Source organism: Carassius auratus, chromosome 9 (assembly GCF_003368295.1).
Source record: "Carassius auratus strain Wakin chromosome 9, ASM336829v1, whole genome shotgun sequence".
NCBI lineage: Eukaryota > Metazoa > Chordata > Actinopteri > Cypriniformes > Cyprinidae > Carassius > Carassius auratus.
In genome coordinates this window covers 27,157,463-27,177,263 of record NC_039251.1, presented here as the reverse complement: position 1 = coordinate 27,177,263, position 19,801 = coordinate 27,157,463, and the positions used below count along the sequence as shown (strand labels likewise).

Below are 19,801 nucleotides of genomic sequence, written 5' to 3'. Positions count from 1 at the left end.
TAGAACATCAACAGACAGGCATTTATCAATGAAACGAGTGTGTCGACTTTAGAAACAAGTATGTCATTTTTCAGAGCTGCCCACATCTCCTTTCACAGTAATCTTTAATATAGATAAAGTCCCACATACATGGAATAATGAGACGGATGTAAATAAGTCCTGATAAACTGTGGTTGGACTCTCAACGTCACATCGGATGACCGAATTGTGATTTCGCTTAGAAAGACCAATCCACTTCGAGTGTAAACTAAATGAGCCAATGCACATTGGAACGCAATTATTGCATCCAGCTTCCACTGATCACAGCGTGAGCATAAGTAGGCACATCATTCTTCTCCTGACTACTCTACTTGGAAAAGAAGACTGAATGTGTTCAGCGCACTCTTTGAGAGCTCTTCGTGTTGGCAGTATGGTGCTTCAGTGGTTTTGGATTCCTATGTCGAGTGGTTTGCAAACATCAGGCTTCACTACCCCCTGTTTGTGTTGTGGGCGGCCATCTCCCCATTGCACCTCAGCACACTAAAAGAGCTTTTCCCTAAAAGAGCATTCACAGGTTCATCTTTTTAAGGAAGACGTTGTTTGGCAAACTCAATTTTACGTCTTTGTAAAGACAATGTGGGTCTTACTATAGACAACATATCACTCGAGCATTTCTGGATGCAGTTGTTCCATGGTGCTGAGTGATGGTCATGATCGCTGCCTCACATGCCTAGGCATTTAGCATGCTGAGGTGGCGTTTGTGGTCTGAGGGTAACAGTGGTGGCAAACCCTCCAGGGAACCAATCCTTAGGGGACCAGCGTTTCTCTTGCACTCTGCAACCAGTTGAACTGCCAATGGAGCGTACTGCGTACCATGTCCCAAACCTCGAGGTTGGATGATTGTTTCTTTGGGGTAGTCCTTGCCTTTCTTTCAGGAGGTTCATGAGGAGCTCACCAGGTCATGGACGTCACCTTTACGATTTACAGATTCATCCTCCCTAATCGCCCTCGACGGTGGTGCAGCTAGGGGGTATATGGGGTCTCCGCGGTGAAGTGGTCGGTTGGAATGCAGTTGTGTCCTAGTACCAAGTTGTGCCTCCCCTCCCAGGTCTGTAGGTACTCATCTGGCCAGTGATGTTTATACAGCCTGCAGAGAAGCTGTCCTCACCTTACACACCACGTCGTTACTGCGGGTTCTTCAGGCTAAAGCACTGAGGGAGCTGCACAAGGGTGGTAATGATCCAAAAGTTCTAAAAGAGCTCCAAACCGCAACTGATCAGACTGAGGTGGTCTGACCTTCCACCTGGCAGCTGCTGCCTCCACCCATCCACATTGCCCCAGCGTGCTCATCGCCGAGGGCAGCCCCCTGTGTCACATCCACAGCAGCCTCAAGCAAGCTGCACCGTAGAGCCAGGTGTAGGCAGGCTTTCCCACCCCTCCAGGCCCCAGTGAACCTGGAGATGTGTGGAAGAGCAAGAGGCATTGGGACGGGTGATCAACACCGAACCACATTCATCCTCCTCTCTCATCAGCGGGCAGCAGCGAGTGGTTCAAAGGGCTGTCAAAGGCCCTACTCACACACCCTCTGCCAAACCGTGGAACCAGGTAAGTGTTGCACTGCACACTCAGACCCTTTTTCGGGTCCCAGCATTCCACCTCGCTGCCCCTACTCTGTCCAGATGGTGGGCCTGCTGTTCCAGATTGTGTGGTGTCTGGGTGTGGTGTGTGCAAAGATTGCAGTCCTACTGGTAAAGGATGTGATAGAGCCAGTCCAGTATACAGGTTACCTTTCAAGACATTGATGCAGGAACACATCTTTGGATGCATCGCCCCCTGAGATTGGTTTGCAGCGATCATATCGGTATGATGTCCTGCCCTCTGGGCTGTCCCTGTCGCCTGTGTCTTCGCGAAAGTTGTAGAGGCAGCCCTTGTTCCCCTGATAGAACAGGCAATTCCAATTCTCAACTACCTTTTCCACTTGCTCATACTAACTCAGTCTCAGGATCAGTTGTGTGAATATGGGGACTTGGTGCTCCTGCACCTCAGCCAGTTGAGCCTTCGGGTTCAAGTGTTCAAGTGCAGGTCACGGTCCCAATGAAACCTTTTTAGAGGCCCCGGGGCATATGGCAGATGCAGTGGCAGTCACAACACTGGAGCTGCTTCATATGAGACCACTTCAACAATGGCTCCATGGCCAAGTCCAGAGGTGGGCATGGCAGTGAGGATCTCAGCGGGTTTGACCCCCACTGTGGAGTCCGAAGCATCTGAGGTCACTTTGTGCCATTCACATTCCTGGTTAGTACAACCGGGCAGCTGGTTCTCACGTCAAATGGGTAGCAGCACTGAAAGGCCCCAGCTTTGGGTCAGCTTTCTAAAACCGCAGAGTCTATATCATAGACCCTGTCAAGCTCCTCCATCCCCTCCACAGCCAGACGTGGCCAGGACCTCACTCGATGAATCAGTGAGAACCGGTAGAGGGCCACTCTACCGCCACTGGCTCGGCTCCTCAGGCCACTGGCTCGGCTCCTCAGGGAAAACTTGAATATGTGCTGCACCTGCTGCCTACTTAAGGCAACGCTGTGATCAGTGGCAGCTGGATGCAGTTATTGCATGCCAATGTGCATTGGCTCGATTAGTTTACACTCAAAGTGGATTGGTCTCTCTAAGTGAGATCCCAATTCGTCGGTCATCTGACGTGACATCTCCCTTCCTTCCTTCAGGGAATGAGGGTTAAAATACATAACCCAAACGTTATCTATGGAATAAGATGTAAGTGTCCTTTCAGTGCCACAGACCTCATTTCTCTCGTATTTTTCACCCTAAAGCTGAGTTTTTTTTTTAACATCTTTAAAATTTGGAACAGTAAGGGGATTTTTAAAGTGCTAGTGGGCACAATGGATCAGGAAGACCAGTCCGCAGCAGTTACTTTGTTTCCTTTCCAAAAACTACATTGCTTTTATGAGTACAATATGTAGCAAACTATGCTCAGTGAAATGCCACCTGTGTTAAACCAGCATGTGATCACATGAATGATGCCAAAGTTTACCTTAGAGCTATTCAAGTTAACTAATGCAGTAAGGGGATTTTATGAACCATTAACAGACACCCATCAGTGCAGAAATTGAAAAAATATTAAATACTAAAATATTACATAATGAAAATACGAAATGAAATATGAATATGATATTCACTGTAACTGCATACTTTCTAGAGTAATATTGCTAAACTAATGTGTCTAGATGCTACTTTGTATGATATCCCAAAACAAAGTAAAATTAAGCTATTCAACTACTACTGTTGCAGGTATTTGGTTCAAGTTATAAGGTTTTGAGGCCCTCTGCATCATATTGAGTCAACCAATACCCCTTACTTGTGGAAAATCACTGTAACACACAGCCATTAGTGTGTTATTGCTTCATTCTCAGTAGCTAGTTAATTACATTTAAATTTCAAGTGTTTACTTGGAACTACACTACACAGGCAAGTGCTGTAGAAACTGAGTCACTGAGGCAGGAACATTTAGTTTGTCAAAAGTCCATATTCTCTGCTCAATGTGACAAGCTCATAGCATTACACTAAAACAAGGATGTTTTCTCATGAGATGTTTAAGCATTCTGGATGGGCACACATGCACAGAAAAGTCACAAGCAAAGAGGATATAGTAAATATTTAGGCTCTATGAGGGAATTAATCATCCAGTATTTGAAGAGTTTAACAATCAATTGAGATCATTTGTGTTTCAACACACTCGTTTCCAGGCAATGTCATAATGTTGCAATCAGAGATTACAAGACATTTGCCATTCTGATAAAACAGGAAGATGATAATAAGACGGAAATGAAAAAGTGGTAATAAAAATAATACTAACATTTTTAAGACAGCTGCACTTTTAAAAGTGATGTAATAAGGGCATTTCAGAATTGACCTCTGCTTTATGATTTAACTTTGGTTACTTTAATTAACCGTTTGTGATCCATGAAAGACAGGAAAGAGTTTAAAAGTTTGCTTATTCATTCATTCATTCAGATTATGTACTACATACAATATATTTAAATATGAACTTGATGTTGTTTTCTGACACTTAATTTAAAAATAAAGTGAAGATTTAAATGCAAATAAAAACTTAAATGCAAATAAAACCATAAAATGTAATTTAATGTTAAGAAACAATCATAAAAGTGAACTCTAAGTAAATAAAGTAAAAAATAAAGTAGACTTGAAGAACTCTACAATTGCACACCTTGTTGGAAAAAAAAACAGCATTAGGTTAGCACTTGAACAGCTTAAACCAGCTCATGACCAGCTGAAACCAGCAGCCATGCTTCAAAACATACCTAACCAGCAAATGCTTCAATGTAATTTAGCAGTTTTTTTTCTCTCACAAGATTTTATTTTAGTGAAGTGTTACTTTCACTAGTTTAGTTTTACTTTACTACATTTCCAGTGGCAAGTAATCTCTGGCAAGTAATTTCCGAACTGAAGACAAAAATGTTGTGCAACGTGACACAATCACAGCCAATCAGAAGATATTTTTATGTCAGCAAAATGTCAGTCATTTAGGTTATTTGAGACAGAAAAGATTAATATTAAAATATTACTTATGGATTTGGCACATATGGCTTGAACAGAGCTAAACTACTCAATACCAACAAGTCTCCTGACTTGCATTAAATGAAGATTAAATTACTTTTTTTTTTGGTTCCTTTTTATAAAAATGTAAAGTGTATTTTAATGGTTTTTTTTTGCATGGTGCTCCTTCCCAGCTTTGAGAAAAGTTCACACGAGACACAAACTTCATATCAGCCTAAGGTCATGAGGGTCGCTATTTGACACAGGACATGGGTGGAGCCACTCCAACTCATTTGTGGGAACTACCCCTTCAGTTAAGGCCAACTACATACCAACACAGACAAAAACACTGTGTAGATCTAAAGAATATACATCCGTTACAAAACCAACACATCCCAAAAATGTCAAAGGCTGAGCTACTTGTAGTGCTACTTGCAGATTGTCGCTCGGGCTGAGAGCTCCTCAGCATAGGTCTTCCCCTCGGAACAATTTCACATCCTGCCTTGATCCCTCTAATCGAACACAATAGATTTCCCCCCAATTGTTCTGCTTTTTTGACCGAACAGATTATTTTGGCAGGCGATGTAGCAGCATTTTTCCTGTTCTTATCACCAACAGACATCTTTTGTGTGGTGGTGCTGCTCCACCCATTCAAACGGGTATAGAATGCACTTACTTCACGTGCACTCTTATCCTCGTGCACAACCTCAGGAACCACCCTGTGACCATATCCATTTCCTGTTCTCTTATGTGGTCGATGGAATTTCCACGGACACTGCTGATATACATGCAGTTCATACAATATTTTTTTTTAATGCAATTATTGTTAAAAGGCTCTATTGCAAAATAAACTAGTATATCATTATAACACTTGGAACATTTTTATGCACCAGTTATTTCACTTTCTTTGATTTTCTATCCAAATATAGGTCAGACAACAAGAGCCAGTAATCAACCTCAAGGGATGAAGATAATATTGCAAAACCTTCCCACACATGCAACAACAACAAAAAAGTGCTAGGATAATCAAAGTTTTCCATTCCTTTCCAAAAATATATTCTAAAAGCATTTCCATCAGACCTAAGGGGTCAAATAAGTGCTTAATCTCCATGGTGACACTAAGACATAACCATAAAACATATTTAAGGTTATTGCATGCTGTAAAATAGCTAGATATAACAGACCTGAGCAGAGATATATCATGTCAGAGCTGTAATCAAATCAATGCATTAAGCAATATCTGCTATTATATGTGTTTGCAAGATGAACTGTATACAGAGCTAAATGCAGATACATGTGCAACCAGTTCCAACTGTATTTGCACCTGTTTTACCTGCACCACTTCATACCAGCTGGCCTCTGTTCTACATGTAAATATTAATATCCATCTCTCAAACACATTTAAGACAAATTTAGGCATTTGTGCATTTTGCTTTGGTTTGCAAGAGGCTCAAAGCCAGAGACTGAGCGTGTTTATAGGTATGAACATATAGATTAGATTGAATTCAAACTTTTGGGAAACTTTCAAAAAGTGCAAAACTGTGTGGAGGATTATACATAGTATTTGCTGCCAAAGTGAGGTCACCTACGATGACCATACCCTGCAGGCCGGATCATTGCCTGTCTAAAAATAGCTTGGCCTGCATGAAACCTGAAATCACTACACTCCTTGTACCAGCATAATACACAGCCTCAGCCTACTGCTGTCACAGGTTTTTGATAATGGAGGCACAAAATTTGATAAGGCTTTAGACAAGAAGGCTTTTTCTTCTTTTATTTAGTTAAATCAGTTTAGCTCTGAAAAAAACTTGCATATGATATTAATACCTTGTTTTAGAAAGAGCCTCTGGCAGAAACACTTCACAGGGTCTTGTGCAAAACACATGCTGTAAAAGTACATCAAAGTATTTTTTCATAGTATTTTCGGATGATTTTGTTCATTAAATTAGGCAACACTTCAGTCTTTATATGTTTTACTTTATGATTTGAAACACACACACACCTTATGTATGTGCGTGTATGTATGACATTTGAATTGAAAGATCATTTAATAAAACTAAAATTTAAAATCTGAAAATAGTATCTGAAAATATACTTCCAATTCTTCCAATTTTTTATTCATATTTTTTAAGAGCTATACAAAAGTGCCTTTGAATAATGTGAACAAATGATAAATATATAAATGTTGATTGAACTTTTATACTTTCTTCCAATAGTTTCGTTACTGCATTCTCTATTCACATGGCTGTACACAATTATTGACATCTCATTTATAGTTTTCAATTTGCTGTGTTGTTAAAACTATGTAAAACTTGGGAAAACCTTTCCTTGACTGCATTAAGACCTCTTTAAGTGCAAACTCCCATATCAAAATGGATATTTGTATCAGTAGACAACCTTGGAATGGACCACACTGAAACTTCAGCGCAAATCAAAGCAGAATATCATGAGAATGACTGAATGATTGTATACTTGTCTTTTAAACTGAGTGAGTCCAAATATTATTATAAAATCACCTTATACAGCATGCGATCTTCTTCAAAATAACAAGGTGCCAAGTGCATACCACAGCTAGATCTACAGTGAAAAGAATGAAGTTTCAGCTGAAGGAGCTTTTACAGGCACCTGGCAAAGTATCAGCTCTTTTGAACTTGTTTGCTGCTGGTGATGGGGGGTTGCCAGAGACACATATCAGCATGTGGAACAGGAAAAGAGGATGTTCTCATGTTGAAATCATCCTCAGACTGTAAGAGGTGCTCACACAAGCATCATTACACATACATGTAGAGACTGCTGTCCAAAGGTAAACCTACTACTGTTCTGTCCAGTGGCAGCCATTGATCTGTACAAAACATAATAACAGTGTTTATGATGATCTATTGAATAACCTAAAATCTATTCCATCCAAACTGCTGATATAAACATCACAATAATCACATGTAATCCACACTTCTCAAGTCCATCAATTAACATCTTATGATGTGAAGAGCTGTGTGTTTGTAAGGTACAAAGGCGTTTTGTTGAGGTATTTTAACTATTAAACTGTACATAATCCATAATGTTTCCTCAAATTAACATATCAATTCCCTGTTATCCTCTCATATCATAATCCATCAACAAATTAGTTTAAAACTGTTTTTGCTTGTAAACTGTGCCTAAGCTGTGCACATTTCTCTCCTGATTCAGACAACATTGTCACAGATAGAGAAGTTAAAGCAACAGTTTGAAGTAAAAAAAAAAAAAAAAAAAGTCCTAATAATGGATTTGTTTATTACAAACACATCTCTTCTCTTCACAAGACATTAATTGATGGATTGGAGTCTTTTGTGTGGATTACTTTTGGATTTGTGATTTTTTTAATCAGCTTTTTGGACTCTCATTCTGACGGCACCCATTCACTGCAGAGGATCCATTGATGAGCAAGTGATGTAATGCTACATTTCTCAAAATCTCTTCTGATGAAGAAAAAAAAAACCTAAACTAATTTTCATTATTGGGTGAACTATTCCTTTAAACCCTGCAAGCTTGCGTTCATCGGCAATGGCCACATCTCAACATTCAATCAATAACTGATGAATGATGAATAAAAAGTTCCATCCTACAAGTTTTCTTTTTCACAAATCCAAAATACTAGGATATACATTACAATTTGGAAATAAATGTCTGTCGCTATATTTCTGTTTCGTCATGGCTTTTAACAACCCTGTCTTCTTAGAGAGTTGCTTTTTAACATTACATTTATAGAGATCCCAGTAACTTGAATCCAGTTAATGAAGTGTTCACCCCAAGGAAGCATTATTCATCTCAAACTAACAGCTTTCCAAATTAACACCAGCATTAGGAGAAATCATTGGTAAAAAAAAAATGTAATACATTTAAATAAATAAATAAATAAATAATTTAAGCAGATGTGTACACAAATACTGTCATAACCACTTACAGACTCTGAACACATTTTCTCCAAAAATCAGGCCAGTGTTTGGTCTCTTACAGTGGGATGTTAGTGGGTTATATTACCACTAACCACCATACCTAATTAATGTGGGACTTTACACCATATTTATTTATTTACCATTCAGATTTATAACAATGGAATGAAAACAAAACATGCTTTTAATGAAAGGAACATGCACACTGCAAACAATCTCTAAATGGCAAAACATTTGTGAATTGCACACGAGAAACTTGTAATAGAAACAAGGACACTCCCACTCATCCGAGGAGCTCATTCAGTGTGCTGCACCAAAAATGAGGCTCAAATACGACACCACATTCTGCACTTAATATTGAACACTTAAAATTAAAAACACACTTACTGCGTTGACCTCGGTCGTAAGGATAAGGACAGCAATGCACAACAGAAAACACCTGCAATGTGAAAGTGAATTAATGTGTGCAATGGGAAAACACATGCTTTTACAACACAAAGAAACAACAGACTTTACCTAAATGTGTTCCAGTTTTGTAGATGGTTCTCACCCTCCATGTGAGCCAGAAAACAGATGCAATCTCTCCTTCTGCCCAATTCCAGTATCCTGTTACTGCATACTCCGTGATCTGAAAGTTACAGATTTATGAGCTTTAAGTTACTAGTTAATTCTCACTGTTCTAAGCCCATTTGAACAGCAGTGGATCCTTAGTTCATATTTAGAGCATATTATAAGTACTGGTATCTTTGTAAATCTCAAGTTCCTTGTTAATAGATCCACTGGAACATGCGCCAGCTGCTTTCCATCTGGTGCAACCTGTCTTTAGCATATAGACCATCATGGACCAGTAGCAAATACACTAAATCAAGGTGGTCAAACGAGTATAGCTATTCGTATTTTAGAAAAGCGTTTTAGACTTGATAAAAAAAAAAAAAAAAAAAAAAAAAAAAAAACTAGCTAACATGTTCTAAAAACACAGCTACCCTTTGGTACGACTTGTTAATGTGTCAAATAACTCCACGAAATAGATTTTCTTATTATTTAAACTCTTTTAGTTACAATACCACACATTTAAGCTTGATATATTTAGTCGTAAACTACCTCTTGTCCAACTGAAAGTGAAGTGACGGCAGAAGTTTACCTCAGATCTCACGCTTCAGTTGCACGCGCTCAATTCCGATGCGTTCGCGCTTAGGGAAAGTTGGTTGTCTCGCCTAAAATCCACCTTGCCAAAGCTGTTTTAAGGGAATTACTGAACTCCTTAAAACTTAGCTTCACCTAGCAATGCCTAAACGCGAGTGATAGTTGTTCAAAACAGGGTTATGTTGGTGCGTAGATGGGTGGTCGTGTTCATGACAGGGGGTGTGGTGGGCACTTCTACAAGACATTACTTTCAACAACAGCCACATAACGTTTCGAGCAAAGATGCACACAAACGTATAGTTCAAGCTCGGGAAGAAGAGCGGCAAGAATTGCTTGAAAGGGAGAAGAATCCGTCAGCAGCGTGTCCTTTTGGACATTATTCGTATGTTTAAAGATGCGGCTTCCATGTGTCACCGTTTTTCTTCTCACAGTCTCTTTGAGTATAGACCAGAGTACAGCTAAGGTAAGTCCAACTAAAAACTAAGTTATGTTAAGTTATGTGTGTTTTATTAGTAATGTCGTCGGTTTGGACATGAGTATACCGTTATGTCTTAAATCGAGCGCACAGAAAAGTGCGTATAACTTGCGCGCGCTCAAGTTCCACTTTAGATTTCACGTTATAATATTTCCACTCGACTTAGTTCAAGGCTGGGATATAACTTAAGTGTATAACGTCAAATCTGTCGTTAGATTTGAAATAGCAAACAGCAAACCAAACTGCAAACAGAACTATATGAATAGCCAACCTAAATGCTGTAATGAATATTGGTCTCTAGTACATAATTGTCAAAGGCATTATGTATATTCACACAATTTATAGCACAAGAATTGTTTTGGTAGTTCGGTAGATTCATGCGCTTTTGCTGGTTTGGTTGTTTCATTAGTACAGTTTAATACAGTTTGCTTCGAATTTGAAGAGATTGTTTCCGAAAATCTTACTTAGTATCTTGATGTGTTGTCATGAAGTGAATTTGTGCTGTGACTTTTCTAAACAGTTTATATTTGCCACTCCTCTTGGTCTTGTCTGAGGGTTGTATTACTCCTTCACCCCTACCCCACCCTCTCAGTTCAATTTCAAAGTATTAGCATGATTGTTTTAGATAAAATAATGACAATATATATATATATATATATATATATATATATATATATATATATATATATATATATATATATAATAATAGTACTGGAAATAATAGGTTTCCAGTACTGCTGTTATTAATAATAATAATAATAATAATAATAATAATAATAATAATGAATAACAGTAATATAGAACACAACAGAATTACATAAATACATTTACATTTTATCCAAAGTGACTTACAAAGTAAAAGCAATCAGGGTAACACTTTAGAATAAGGTTCCATTAGTTAATGTTAGTTAATGTATTAATTAACATGAACAAACAATGAATAATACATTTATTACTGTATTTATTAATCTTCGTTAATGTTAGTTAATGAAAATACAGTTATTCATTGTTAGTTCATGGTAATTCACAGTGCATTAACTAATGTTAACAAGCACAACTTTTTATTTAAATAATGCATTAGTAAATGTTGAAATTAACATGAACTAAGACTTATAAATGCTGTAGAAGGATTGTTCTTGCTTAGTTCATGTTAACGAAAGTAGTTAACTAACATTAACTAATGGAACGTTATTCTAAAGTGTTAAGAATAATCAGACCAAAGGGAGAGCAACAATATACAAGTGCTGTGACAAGTCTCAGTTAGTCTAGCACAGTGCACATGGCAAGGTTTTTTTATATAAATAAATTAGACAGAATATAATAGAATAAAACAGAATAGAATAGGTAAGTGCTTGTATTTATTGGTCAGGTGATGGCGAAAAAGATGTGTCTTTAAAAGTTTTTTGAAAATGGCTAAAGACCCAGCTGCTTGGATTGAGATGGGCAGGTCGTTCCACCAGCTGGGGACAGTCCTAATATTCAAAAAGACATGGACGTTACACCAGTAACACCTGCATTTGATCTGTTTGTGACACTTATGGAGAACCTATCCTGAAATGGCGCATTTTTTAAGTATTTCACTGTTGTACTATAAAATACAAGCAGAATGTGTCACTCTGTCTTGCCTCAGGAAACCATGTTTGTCTGAATCTAACTTTTTCTTTGGCTAGACTGTGGGAAACAGCAGACAAACTTGGCTTCTGTGTGTTGTACGCTTGTGTGCACACTGCTATGGTTAACACAAACTTTTGTAAACTTATTCTTGACCATCTGGACTTTGTATTCTTTTTGTTAAAGGCATTTTACTGCTCATTTAAAAAAATCAGTATAACTTATGAATGAGTTCCACTGCAGTATTTACCCAAGCCAAAGTTTTCCCCCATGCATACGTAGTTGCGTTAAGATTAAGATGCTTTAATCTGAGAGCGCTATACTGGACGTGTGTTATTACTGGGGGAGTGGCTGTGGACGGCTCTCTGTGGGAAGCACGTGCAGAGCGAGGGTCGGGAAGTGACAGGTGTCTGGGTGATAAGACATAGCAGGATGATTTATTGTGACGATGATTCATTCAAAAAACTGTTACATCTGGTGATTTTGTGGAATTTCTGAATGCATACTGGCATTTGTTGGATGAATAAATTATCGATACTGCAGATAGTTGCTGGAGTATATCTGTATGAAGAATAACTGTTTCCTCATTGCAAATTACAAGCAAAAATGCTCTAAAATACCAGAACATGCCTTCCAACTGTATTCCAATGGAATTTGTTGATGGATTATCACATGACATGCTAGTTTGATTTAAACTGCAATGTCATAAAGCTATACTGAATAGACTGTAAACTCCAGATATTGACACTTTATCTGTAATCTCTCAGCACCTTTTAGTGCAACACCAGTTATATGCCAACCACAGCTGCCTCTCTCTGTCACCTCAGCCTTAGATTGTAATTGATGCCATTTGTGAGTGGTGTAAAATTCAGGCTTGGGAACACTGTTTAAACAGAGACAACAACAATAACCCTGAGAACAATCATGTTTTTGCTCTGTGTTATGTGAGACAAACACCAAAAGGTGTTACCATTTGTTGTTGTTGGCTTGTTTAGGAGACGGGGTTTCCATGCTCATTGAAGGCATCTCGAAGTAAATAAAACTTTGTGTTTCTTTCTTAAAATATGTTTAATTAGTGAGTTCAATCTTTAAAAAAAATAATAATCCAGCAATTACAAACAACTGGAAAAGTCATGGGGAATCATGTAAAGGGAAAACATCTTGAACTCAAAATAAATTTACATAGACTATTAGTTGAAATGGATAGAAATGACATTTTGAGTACTGCAAAATCCGCTCTAAATCTTTGTAGCATTAGTTGTATTACATGAGTGCTTCAGCACAAATCAACTGATTGTTTTCTCTCTTAGGAGATCTCAAAATTAATATGTTTGACAACTAAAGATTGTCACTCTTTCAGCAGTTTCTTGCGAATAGAAGGGGTGAAGAATATTCCTAACAAACAAATGTTTCTTTATATTGTCAATGCTTGTCCATCTGTTTCAGTGGCACAAAAAAAGCCTTCTTCCTCATCTATATTTGTGCATTAATGGAAGGCCAGTGATATGGATGAATTTCAGTTTTTCCAAGCTTGTTTATCAGTTGTGACTCTTATAAGGTTAGCATGGTCTCACATGTCTCCAGTTGATATCAGATTAGTGGGACTGCCCCAAGTGCACTTCCTTTAGTTAACTCACTTCATTAGGACGGTAGCACAGATTAGATTCTCCACTTGAATGCAGTGCAGAAACAGCCAAAGTAAATGAAGGTGAACTCAGTAAACTTATCTGATTGTAGTGTAATCTCTAAGTGAACTTCACAACCAAAACCACAGCATGCACCCAGTACACCCCTAAAGATAAATCCAAGGACTCGTAACATTTCTTTGGACTGCCCTTGATCAGTGATATTGTTATATGACTGGATGTGCATATCACATTTACATTTACAAAAGTTTACGGCAGACCAGAACGCCTTCTCAATACATGCATGCATTGCTGCAATCTCATACAAAAGTTTTCTTGTAGCTTTATAACATTATAGTATAATCAGTAAGGTCACATGGACTATTTTAACAATGAATTTAACAATGTATTTACCTTTCTGAGTCTTGAATGTGGCAGTTCCATTGCTGTCTATGCAGGGTCAGAAAGATCTTGGATTTCATCAAAAATATTTTAATTTGTGTTAAGAAGATGAACAAATGGCTTATGGGTCTGGAACGAAATGAGGAATTTTTCTGGGGTGAACTAACCCTTTAAGTGGGAAGTTCTCTTTTTAGACAGTCTTCGTTTGATTGGACAAAAATCTGTAGGGTGCAGGACAAGTCATCAATATGTTTAGTAAATTTTACAGAATAGAAAGTCTGTAAATTTTAAATTTTGTAAATATAAGACATGGACTAAAACACAACAGTCCAACAGTTTGCATGACACACTGTCATTTCCTGCTGGTTCCACACACATAGTCTGCACGTATCCCAATTTTTGTGTCTGTGCGAATGATTTGAGCACTCAAAAAAAAAAAAAAAAACGAAGGTAGTGCGCATGTGCCGAATGCATAAATCCGTGATTACAGTCAGTGGACTCTACTTTGAAAGACTTACATGCTAAACTGTTTTCTAAAGTATACCTGGTCTTCAAGCATCATAACACTTTTGATGTGTGTAAATATCCCTATATACTTTATAGTTAATCCACCTCAGTTTGTGTGCTTTAATCGGTCTTATCAAACCGTCTGAGAGTGAAAGAAATTCCTCAAGTGACTTCTGTGCAGTGTGTATATCTCAAGCCCGCCTAACCCCTCGATTCCACCCATGAGAGACTCGTGTGTGGGTTGTCTGTCCAATTCTTGGAAACCGCACATGTAGTGATGGGTGTGAGAGAGAGTGAGTGGGGAGAAGGAGGATGGACGAGGACCAACTGGAGGGAAAAACATGTCAGACCTCACTAGGCTTACACACTGTTCCTCCTACGCCAGATCAGACTGTTCTAGCATCTCCCGAGAGGGTGGATGGAATGCGAGTGGAGAGGAAGCAACAGTTTCAGTTGTTTATCTTGCTGAATCCCTGTTCCTTTTTCGTTACCCGTTTTATTTGTTTTCATCTCTTTAGAAAATAACCCATAGTCTCATAAAGCACTTGCATGTGCTACTTTTTCCAGCCAGACAGCCCCAATAAACACTTTTTAATAGGGTACTGAGTATTTGATATATATATATGTAATTGTCTTCAAATTGTTGGCTAGAATTGAGCATAAGGGTTTCCACTTTATGTCATTTACATGCTTGGACAAGTCATGCAAATTCAAATTTAAAATACAAATAGAGAAATTGCTGAGAAAAAAAATATACTGCTGCCATTAATTAAGAATTATTTCATTATCTATGACGTGTTCCCATGTTTGAGTTACATCATGGTCTTGACATATTAATTTGTTCCCTCATTTTAATTTAGTTAGATAGTCACCATGATTAAAACAAAGGGAATAAATGTGTAAACAAATTTAACATTCATGACCATTATATCTAGTTTTTCTCTTTCCAGCCTGTCATGTTTAGGCTCTGTACAAATGACTGTTAAAGTTAGACATAATAAAATCATAAAAAATTCTTTGGTCAAATTTTGTGAGAACTTTATAAAGATTTAATAATTTTCTCTATCCAAAGTTCCCACAACTCTTGTGGGAACAGTTTCCAAGTCTTGTATGAAATTGTTCCAATTATGGCGTTTGGCGTAGCTTTTTCGTGAATGAAAAAGCCTTAAACTATTAAACTGAAACCGCAAACATCAGATATCATACCATTCCAGTTTGGCAATCATTTTCACCTTAAACTCATTGACTGTTTAGAAATGGCCCTGAAATTACAAACACAATTCAGACTGATTGATTTTCATATTATTTGCATCCTTTATTAAAAAAAAAAATCCCTTTGAGTAATAGCCAGCTAAAGTCCCAAGCTTAACTGAAGAACCCTGACCCTTTCAGAGGGCTATAGCTTAAGTTCACAGAGCCTGGGACAGAATTTCCATTGATTGCCCCTCTTAGCCCAAGACCTTAGTGATAGGGCCTGGGACAACCTTCATCTGATGTCTGATATAGACCTGATAAAAGGTTCATGAACCCTACTTAACAAGACTGGAAGAGGCATATGGGGAAACCACAGAGGTCATTATGGTAATCATTGTTTTGGAATATTCAGTATAGAATCATCTCAGCAATGTGTTGTTTGAAGGAAAGTGTATTTTATTACCACTGACCATGTTTTTATGTTAGTGAAGTATAAAATAACATTTTTACTTGCATTACAACAATCTGACCGCACACACACAACTTTTAAAATGCAGTTTAATGGGCTGTAAGGGTATTATTTTCTGGGTGGTCTGGGAAAACACCTTCCTTAACCTATTGATCTGCTGCCCACAGGTGCATCAAGTTTTGTCATTACATTAAGTTTTACCTGTAAGATGATCATGAGTGGTGCATTTTCTAATACTGCACACAGAAGAAGGCATATACAAATTTGTCATGGCTTAATGGAAGGAGTACTGCAGTTCCTTATTCTACTCTATTGCTGGCTCATGATTAGAAAAATACAAGCACAACAGTCTTCCTGTAGCTCAAATAGTTAAGCATTGCCCTAGCAATGCCAAGGTCATGGGTTCATTTCCCAGAAAATGTGTGAAGCGGTTATAATCATGGCATTGATTTATCCTCATACCCTCATAATTATCTAGGAGCCACACCCCAGATTGGTATATGCTCTGTGAAGTTGTCTGCTTCACATGGCACTACCAGGCGATTGGAATTTACTCTCTAATCTCTGAAATGTTCCACTGAATCTGTGCCTGAAGACAGTTGGTTCCCTTTTGCTGTAGTAAATCCTGTTTATTTCACATTGTCCGAGCCCCGAGGTATTAATTGTCTCACACTGGAACAAGGGGGAAAAGTCATCGCACATAGGGAGTCCCAGATCCCAGGCTTTCTCTGCAGGAATGTGGGCTGGAGCCTGGGCAATACCCATAGCGGATCGTTTGGTCTCGGTAACTGGGACTCAGCCATCCTTAATAATGCATGAGAGAACCATCTGCCCTTGTCAATCAAGAGGAATGGAGGATGACTCAGATAAGATGCATGTGTTATTAGTATTATAAACAGGATATCATGCATCTTAATTAATTTGTTATAAAAATGTGGCATCGTTCTTGGCTGTCCTGAAACACTTGGTGGCCAAGGCAAGACAGGACGTGAAAATACTGTAACTACACAAAAGCTGTAGGGCAGATGGTTCAATCAGTCAATCAATCAATCAATCAATCAATCAATCAATCAATCAATCAAAGCAAGATATAGCATACAGTAAATGTATATTTTGGCATACTAAACTGCAATGTTGCACTACCAAAGCAAATTTCTACATGAAAGTCACAAATGAGCCTTGAAAGTGCAAATGTCAGGTAGTCCTTATTTTGTCTCAAGTGCTCTAATATAAGTATACTTTACTTCTGTCTGACATGGTGACCTCTTCTTTTGTGAAAGACTGGGCCTTCTGTTTCTCACCATGTATCCGAATCATCAAAATTGTTAGGAGTTTGTGTTGTTCTGAGTGGTTTGTTTATGCAGCTGTCTTAGTGGATCTCAAAACAGTAAAAGTTCGGACTGGTCAGGAGCAACTTTACTCTAGGTCATAAATCATAGAAAAAGATAGTGGGAGTGAACAGGTTGTTACATTTGTCATTAAGGAGTCTTTATAGGCCTTTTCAGCATATGTCCAGACCCTCTAACAGATTGGCCATTTTATACATTTTCTCTTCCCTTCCTAAGACCCTTGAAAATCAATGTGCAGCTGTCTGACCAGACCCTAACCAAAATCAGGTCAGATTTAAAGGAATAGTTCTGCTAAAAGGAAAATTACCATATGCCTTTAAGAACCATACTTCATGTATGAGACTACATAAAAAAATAAAAATAAAATAATAATAAATCTGGATTTGTTTATAAATCTTATTTTATATAACTTATCAAATGTTTAATTGAAAACTTTCAATTAAACATTTTATTTAAAGTTTTATAATGTGAATATAATAATAATAAAAAATAGAAGCATTTTCCAACCCAGGCTCATTAGAGGAATATTTGGACATTCTGTAAAGTTAGATTACTTGGATTCTTGCACATTTTTTACACTTGAAATGTTCAGTCAGCGGTGTTAAAAGAGCATTCAGTTTTATCCGAAACAGATGTGGCAACATTTTATTACGCTGTTTGTTGTTCATATCAAGGCAGTTCAGAAATCAAATAAAAGATTAATGCTGTATCGCATTTGAAAATAACATACCACCTACAAAAGCCCAAACTACCATAAACCTAAAGGAAACATGAAATTAAAACATTTGCTTTACCAACAATGTGAGTTTAAGCAAGGCAAGGCAAGGCAAGTTTATTTATATAGCACATTTCGTACACAATGGTAATTCAAAGTGCTTTACATAAAAGAAAGTAAAATAATCATGAAGAAAAATAATAACAAAAATAAAACAAGCAATTTTAAAAATTTTAAAATGATTGAAACATTTAAAACAGTTAGAAAATGATTTTACATAAAAAAATAAAATACAATAAAACAGTGAAAATATAGTACAATCAGTTCGGACATTGCACAGTGCTCATTCAATAAATGCACAGCTAAAAAGATGCGTTTTGAGTCTAGATTTAAATGTGACTAGTGTTTTAGCACATCTGATCTCTTCTGGAAGCTGATTCCAACTGCGGGCAGCATAGTAACTAAAGGTGGACTCCCCTTGTTTTGTGTGAACCCTTGGTATTTCTAACTGACTTGATCCTAGTGATCTGAGTGCTCTGTTAGGTTTATATTCAGTGAACATATCTGCAATATATTTCGGTCCTAGGTCATTTAGTGACTTATACGAGTAAAAGTACTTTAAAATCAATCCTAAATGTAACTGGAAGCCAGTGTAAGGACCTGAGGACTGGTGTGATATGCTCAGATTTTCTGGTTCTAGTCAGAATCCTGGCAGCAGTGTTCTGGATGAGCTGCAGCTGTCTAATGGTCTTTTTGGGAAGGCCAGTGAGGAGCCCATTACAATAGTCCACCCTGCTGGTGATTAAGGCATGAACAAGTTTCTCCAAGTCTTGACTGGAAACAAAACATCTAATTCTTGCAATGTTTTTTAAATGATAGTATGCTGATTTAGTTACTGCTTTGACATGACTACTGAAACTATGGTCTGTCTCCAGAATCACACCAAGATTCCTGACTTGATTTTTAGTTGTTTGACCCCTAGAGTCAAGGTATGCATTCACCTTGAACACTCCATCTTTGTTTCCAAATGCAATGACTTCAGTTTTTTCCTTGTTTAACTGAAGAAAGTTCTGGCACATCCAACTATTAATTTCATCAATGCATTGGCAGAGGGAGTCAATGGGGCTGTAGTCATTTGGAGATAAGGCAAGGTAAATCTGGGTATCATCAGCATAGCTGTGATAGGCAATTTGGTTCTTTCTCATTATTTGACTTAGTGGAAGCATATACAGGCTAAACAAGAGCGGTGCAAGAATTGACCCTTGTGGGACTCTGCATGTCATGGACGTCCTCTTAGACTTATGCTCTCCTATACTCACATAATGATCTCTCCTTTTTAAGTATGACCTGAACCATTTGAGTACCATCCCAGAAAGCCCGACCCAGTTTTCCAGTCTCTCTAGTAGTATGTTATGATCGACAGTGTCAAACGCAGCACTGAGATCTAGCAATACCAGCACCGATATTTTGCTAGTCACAATTTAAGCGAATATCATTTATTATCTTAATGAGTGCTGTCTCTGTGCTGTGATGCGGTCGGAAACCAGATAGAAAATTGTCCAGGTATCCATTTGAGTTTAAGTATTTGTTCAGCTGATTAAAAACTACCTTTTCTATAATTTTGCCTATTAAAGGAAGATTAGATATTGGTCTAAAATTGCTCAAAATTGTGTTATTAAGATTGGTCTTTTTCAGGAGGGGCTTTACAACTGCAGTTTTTAGGGAGTTTGGAAATGTCCCAGAAAGAAGTGAGGCATTCATCACTTCTAAGAGATCTGCTTTTAAGCAGTCAAGCACACTTTTGAAAAAAGATGTGGGAAGTGTGTCAAGACAA

The 19,801-nt window shown here is 37.8% G+C and overlaps 2 protein-coding genes across 2 annotated transcripts in view; one reads left to right on the top strand and one right to left on the bottom strand.

Moving 5' to 3' along the window:
- LOC113108923 (collagen alpha-2(IV) chain-like) overlaps positions 1–9,778 on the bottom strand; it is a 74,985-nt gene extending 65,207 nt beyond the window's left edge. Inside the window, exons 1-3 of the mRNA XM_026272346.1 lie at positions 9,619–9,778; positions 8,994–9,105; positions 8,865–8,916 (exon numbers count right to left, since the gene is read on the bottom strand). Of these exons, the coding sequence (XP_026128131.1) occupies positions 8,865–8,916; positions 8,994–9,034 (93 nt within the window). The 5' untranslated portion in view covers positions 9,035–9,105; positions 9,619–9,778. The remainder of the gene's footprint in view (positions 1–8,864; positions 8,917–8,993; positions 9,106–9,618) is intronic.
- An 86-nt stretch (positions 9,779–9,864) lies between these two features.
- The window catches only part of LOC113108924 (collagen alpha-1(IV) chain-like), a 55,726-nt gene continuing 45,789 nt past the window's right edge, over positions 9,865–19,801 (top strand). The window contains exon 1 of the mRNA XM_026272348.1: positions 9,865–10,083. Coding sequence (XP_026128133.1) covers positions 10,015–10,083 — 69 coding nt within the window. The 5' untranslated portion in view covers positions 9,865–10,014. The remainder of the gene's footprint in view (positions 10,084–19,801) is intronic.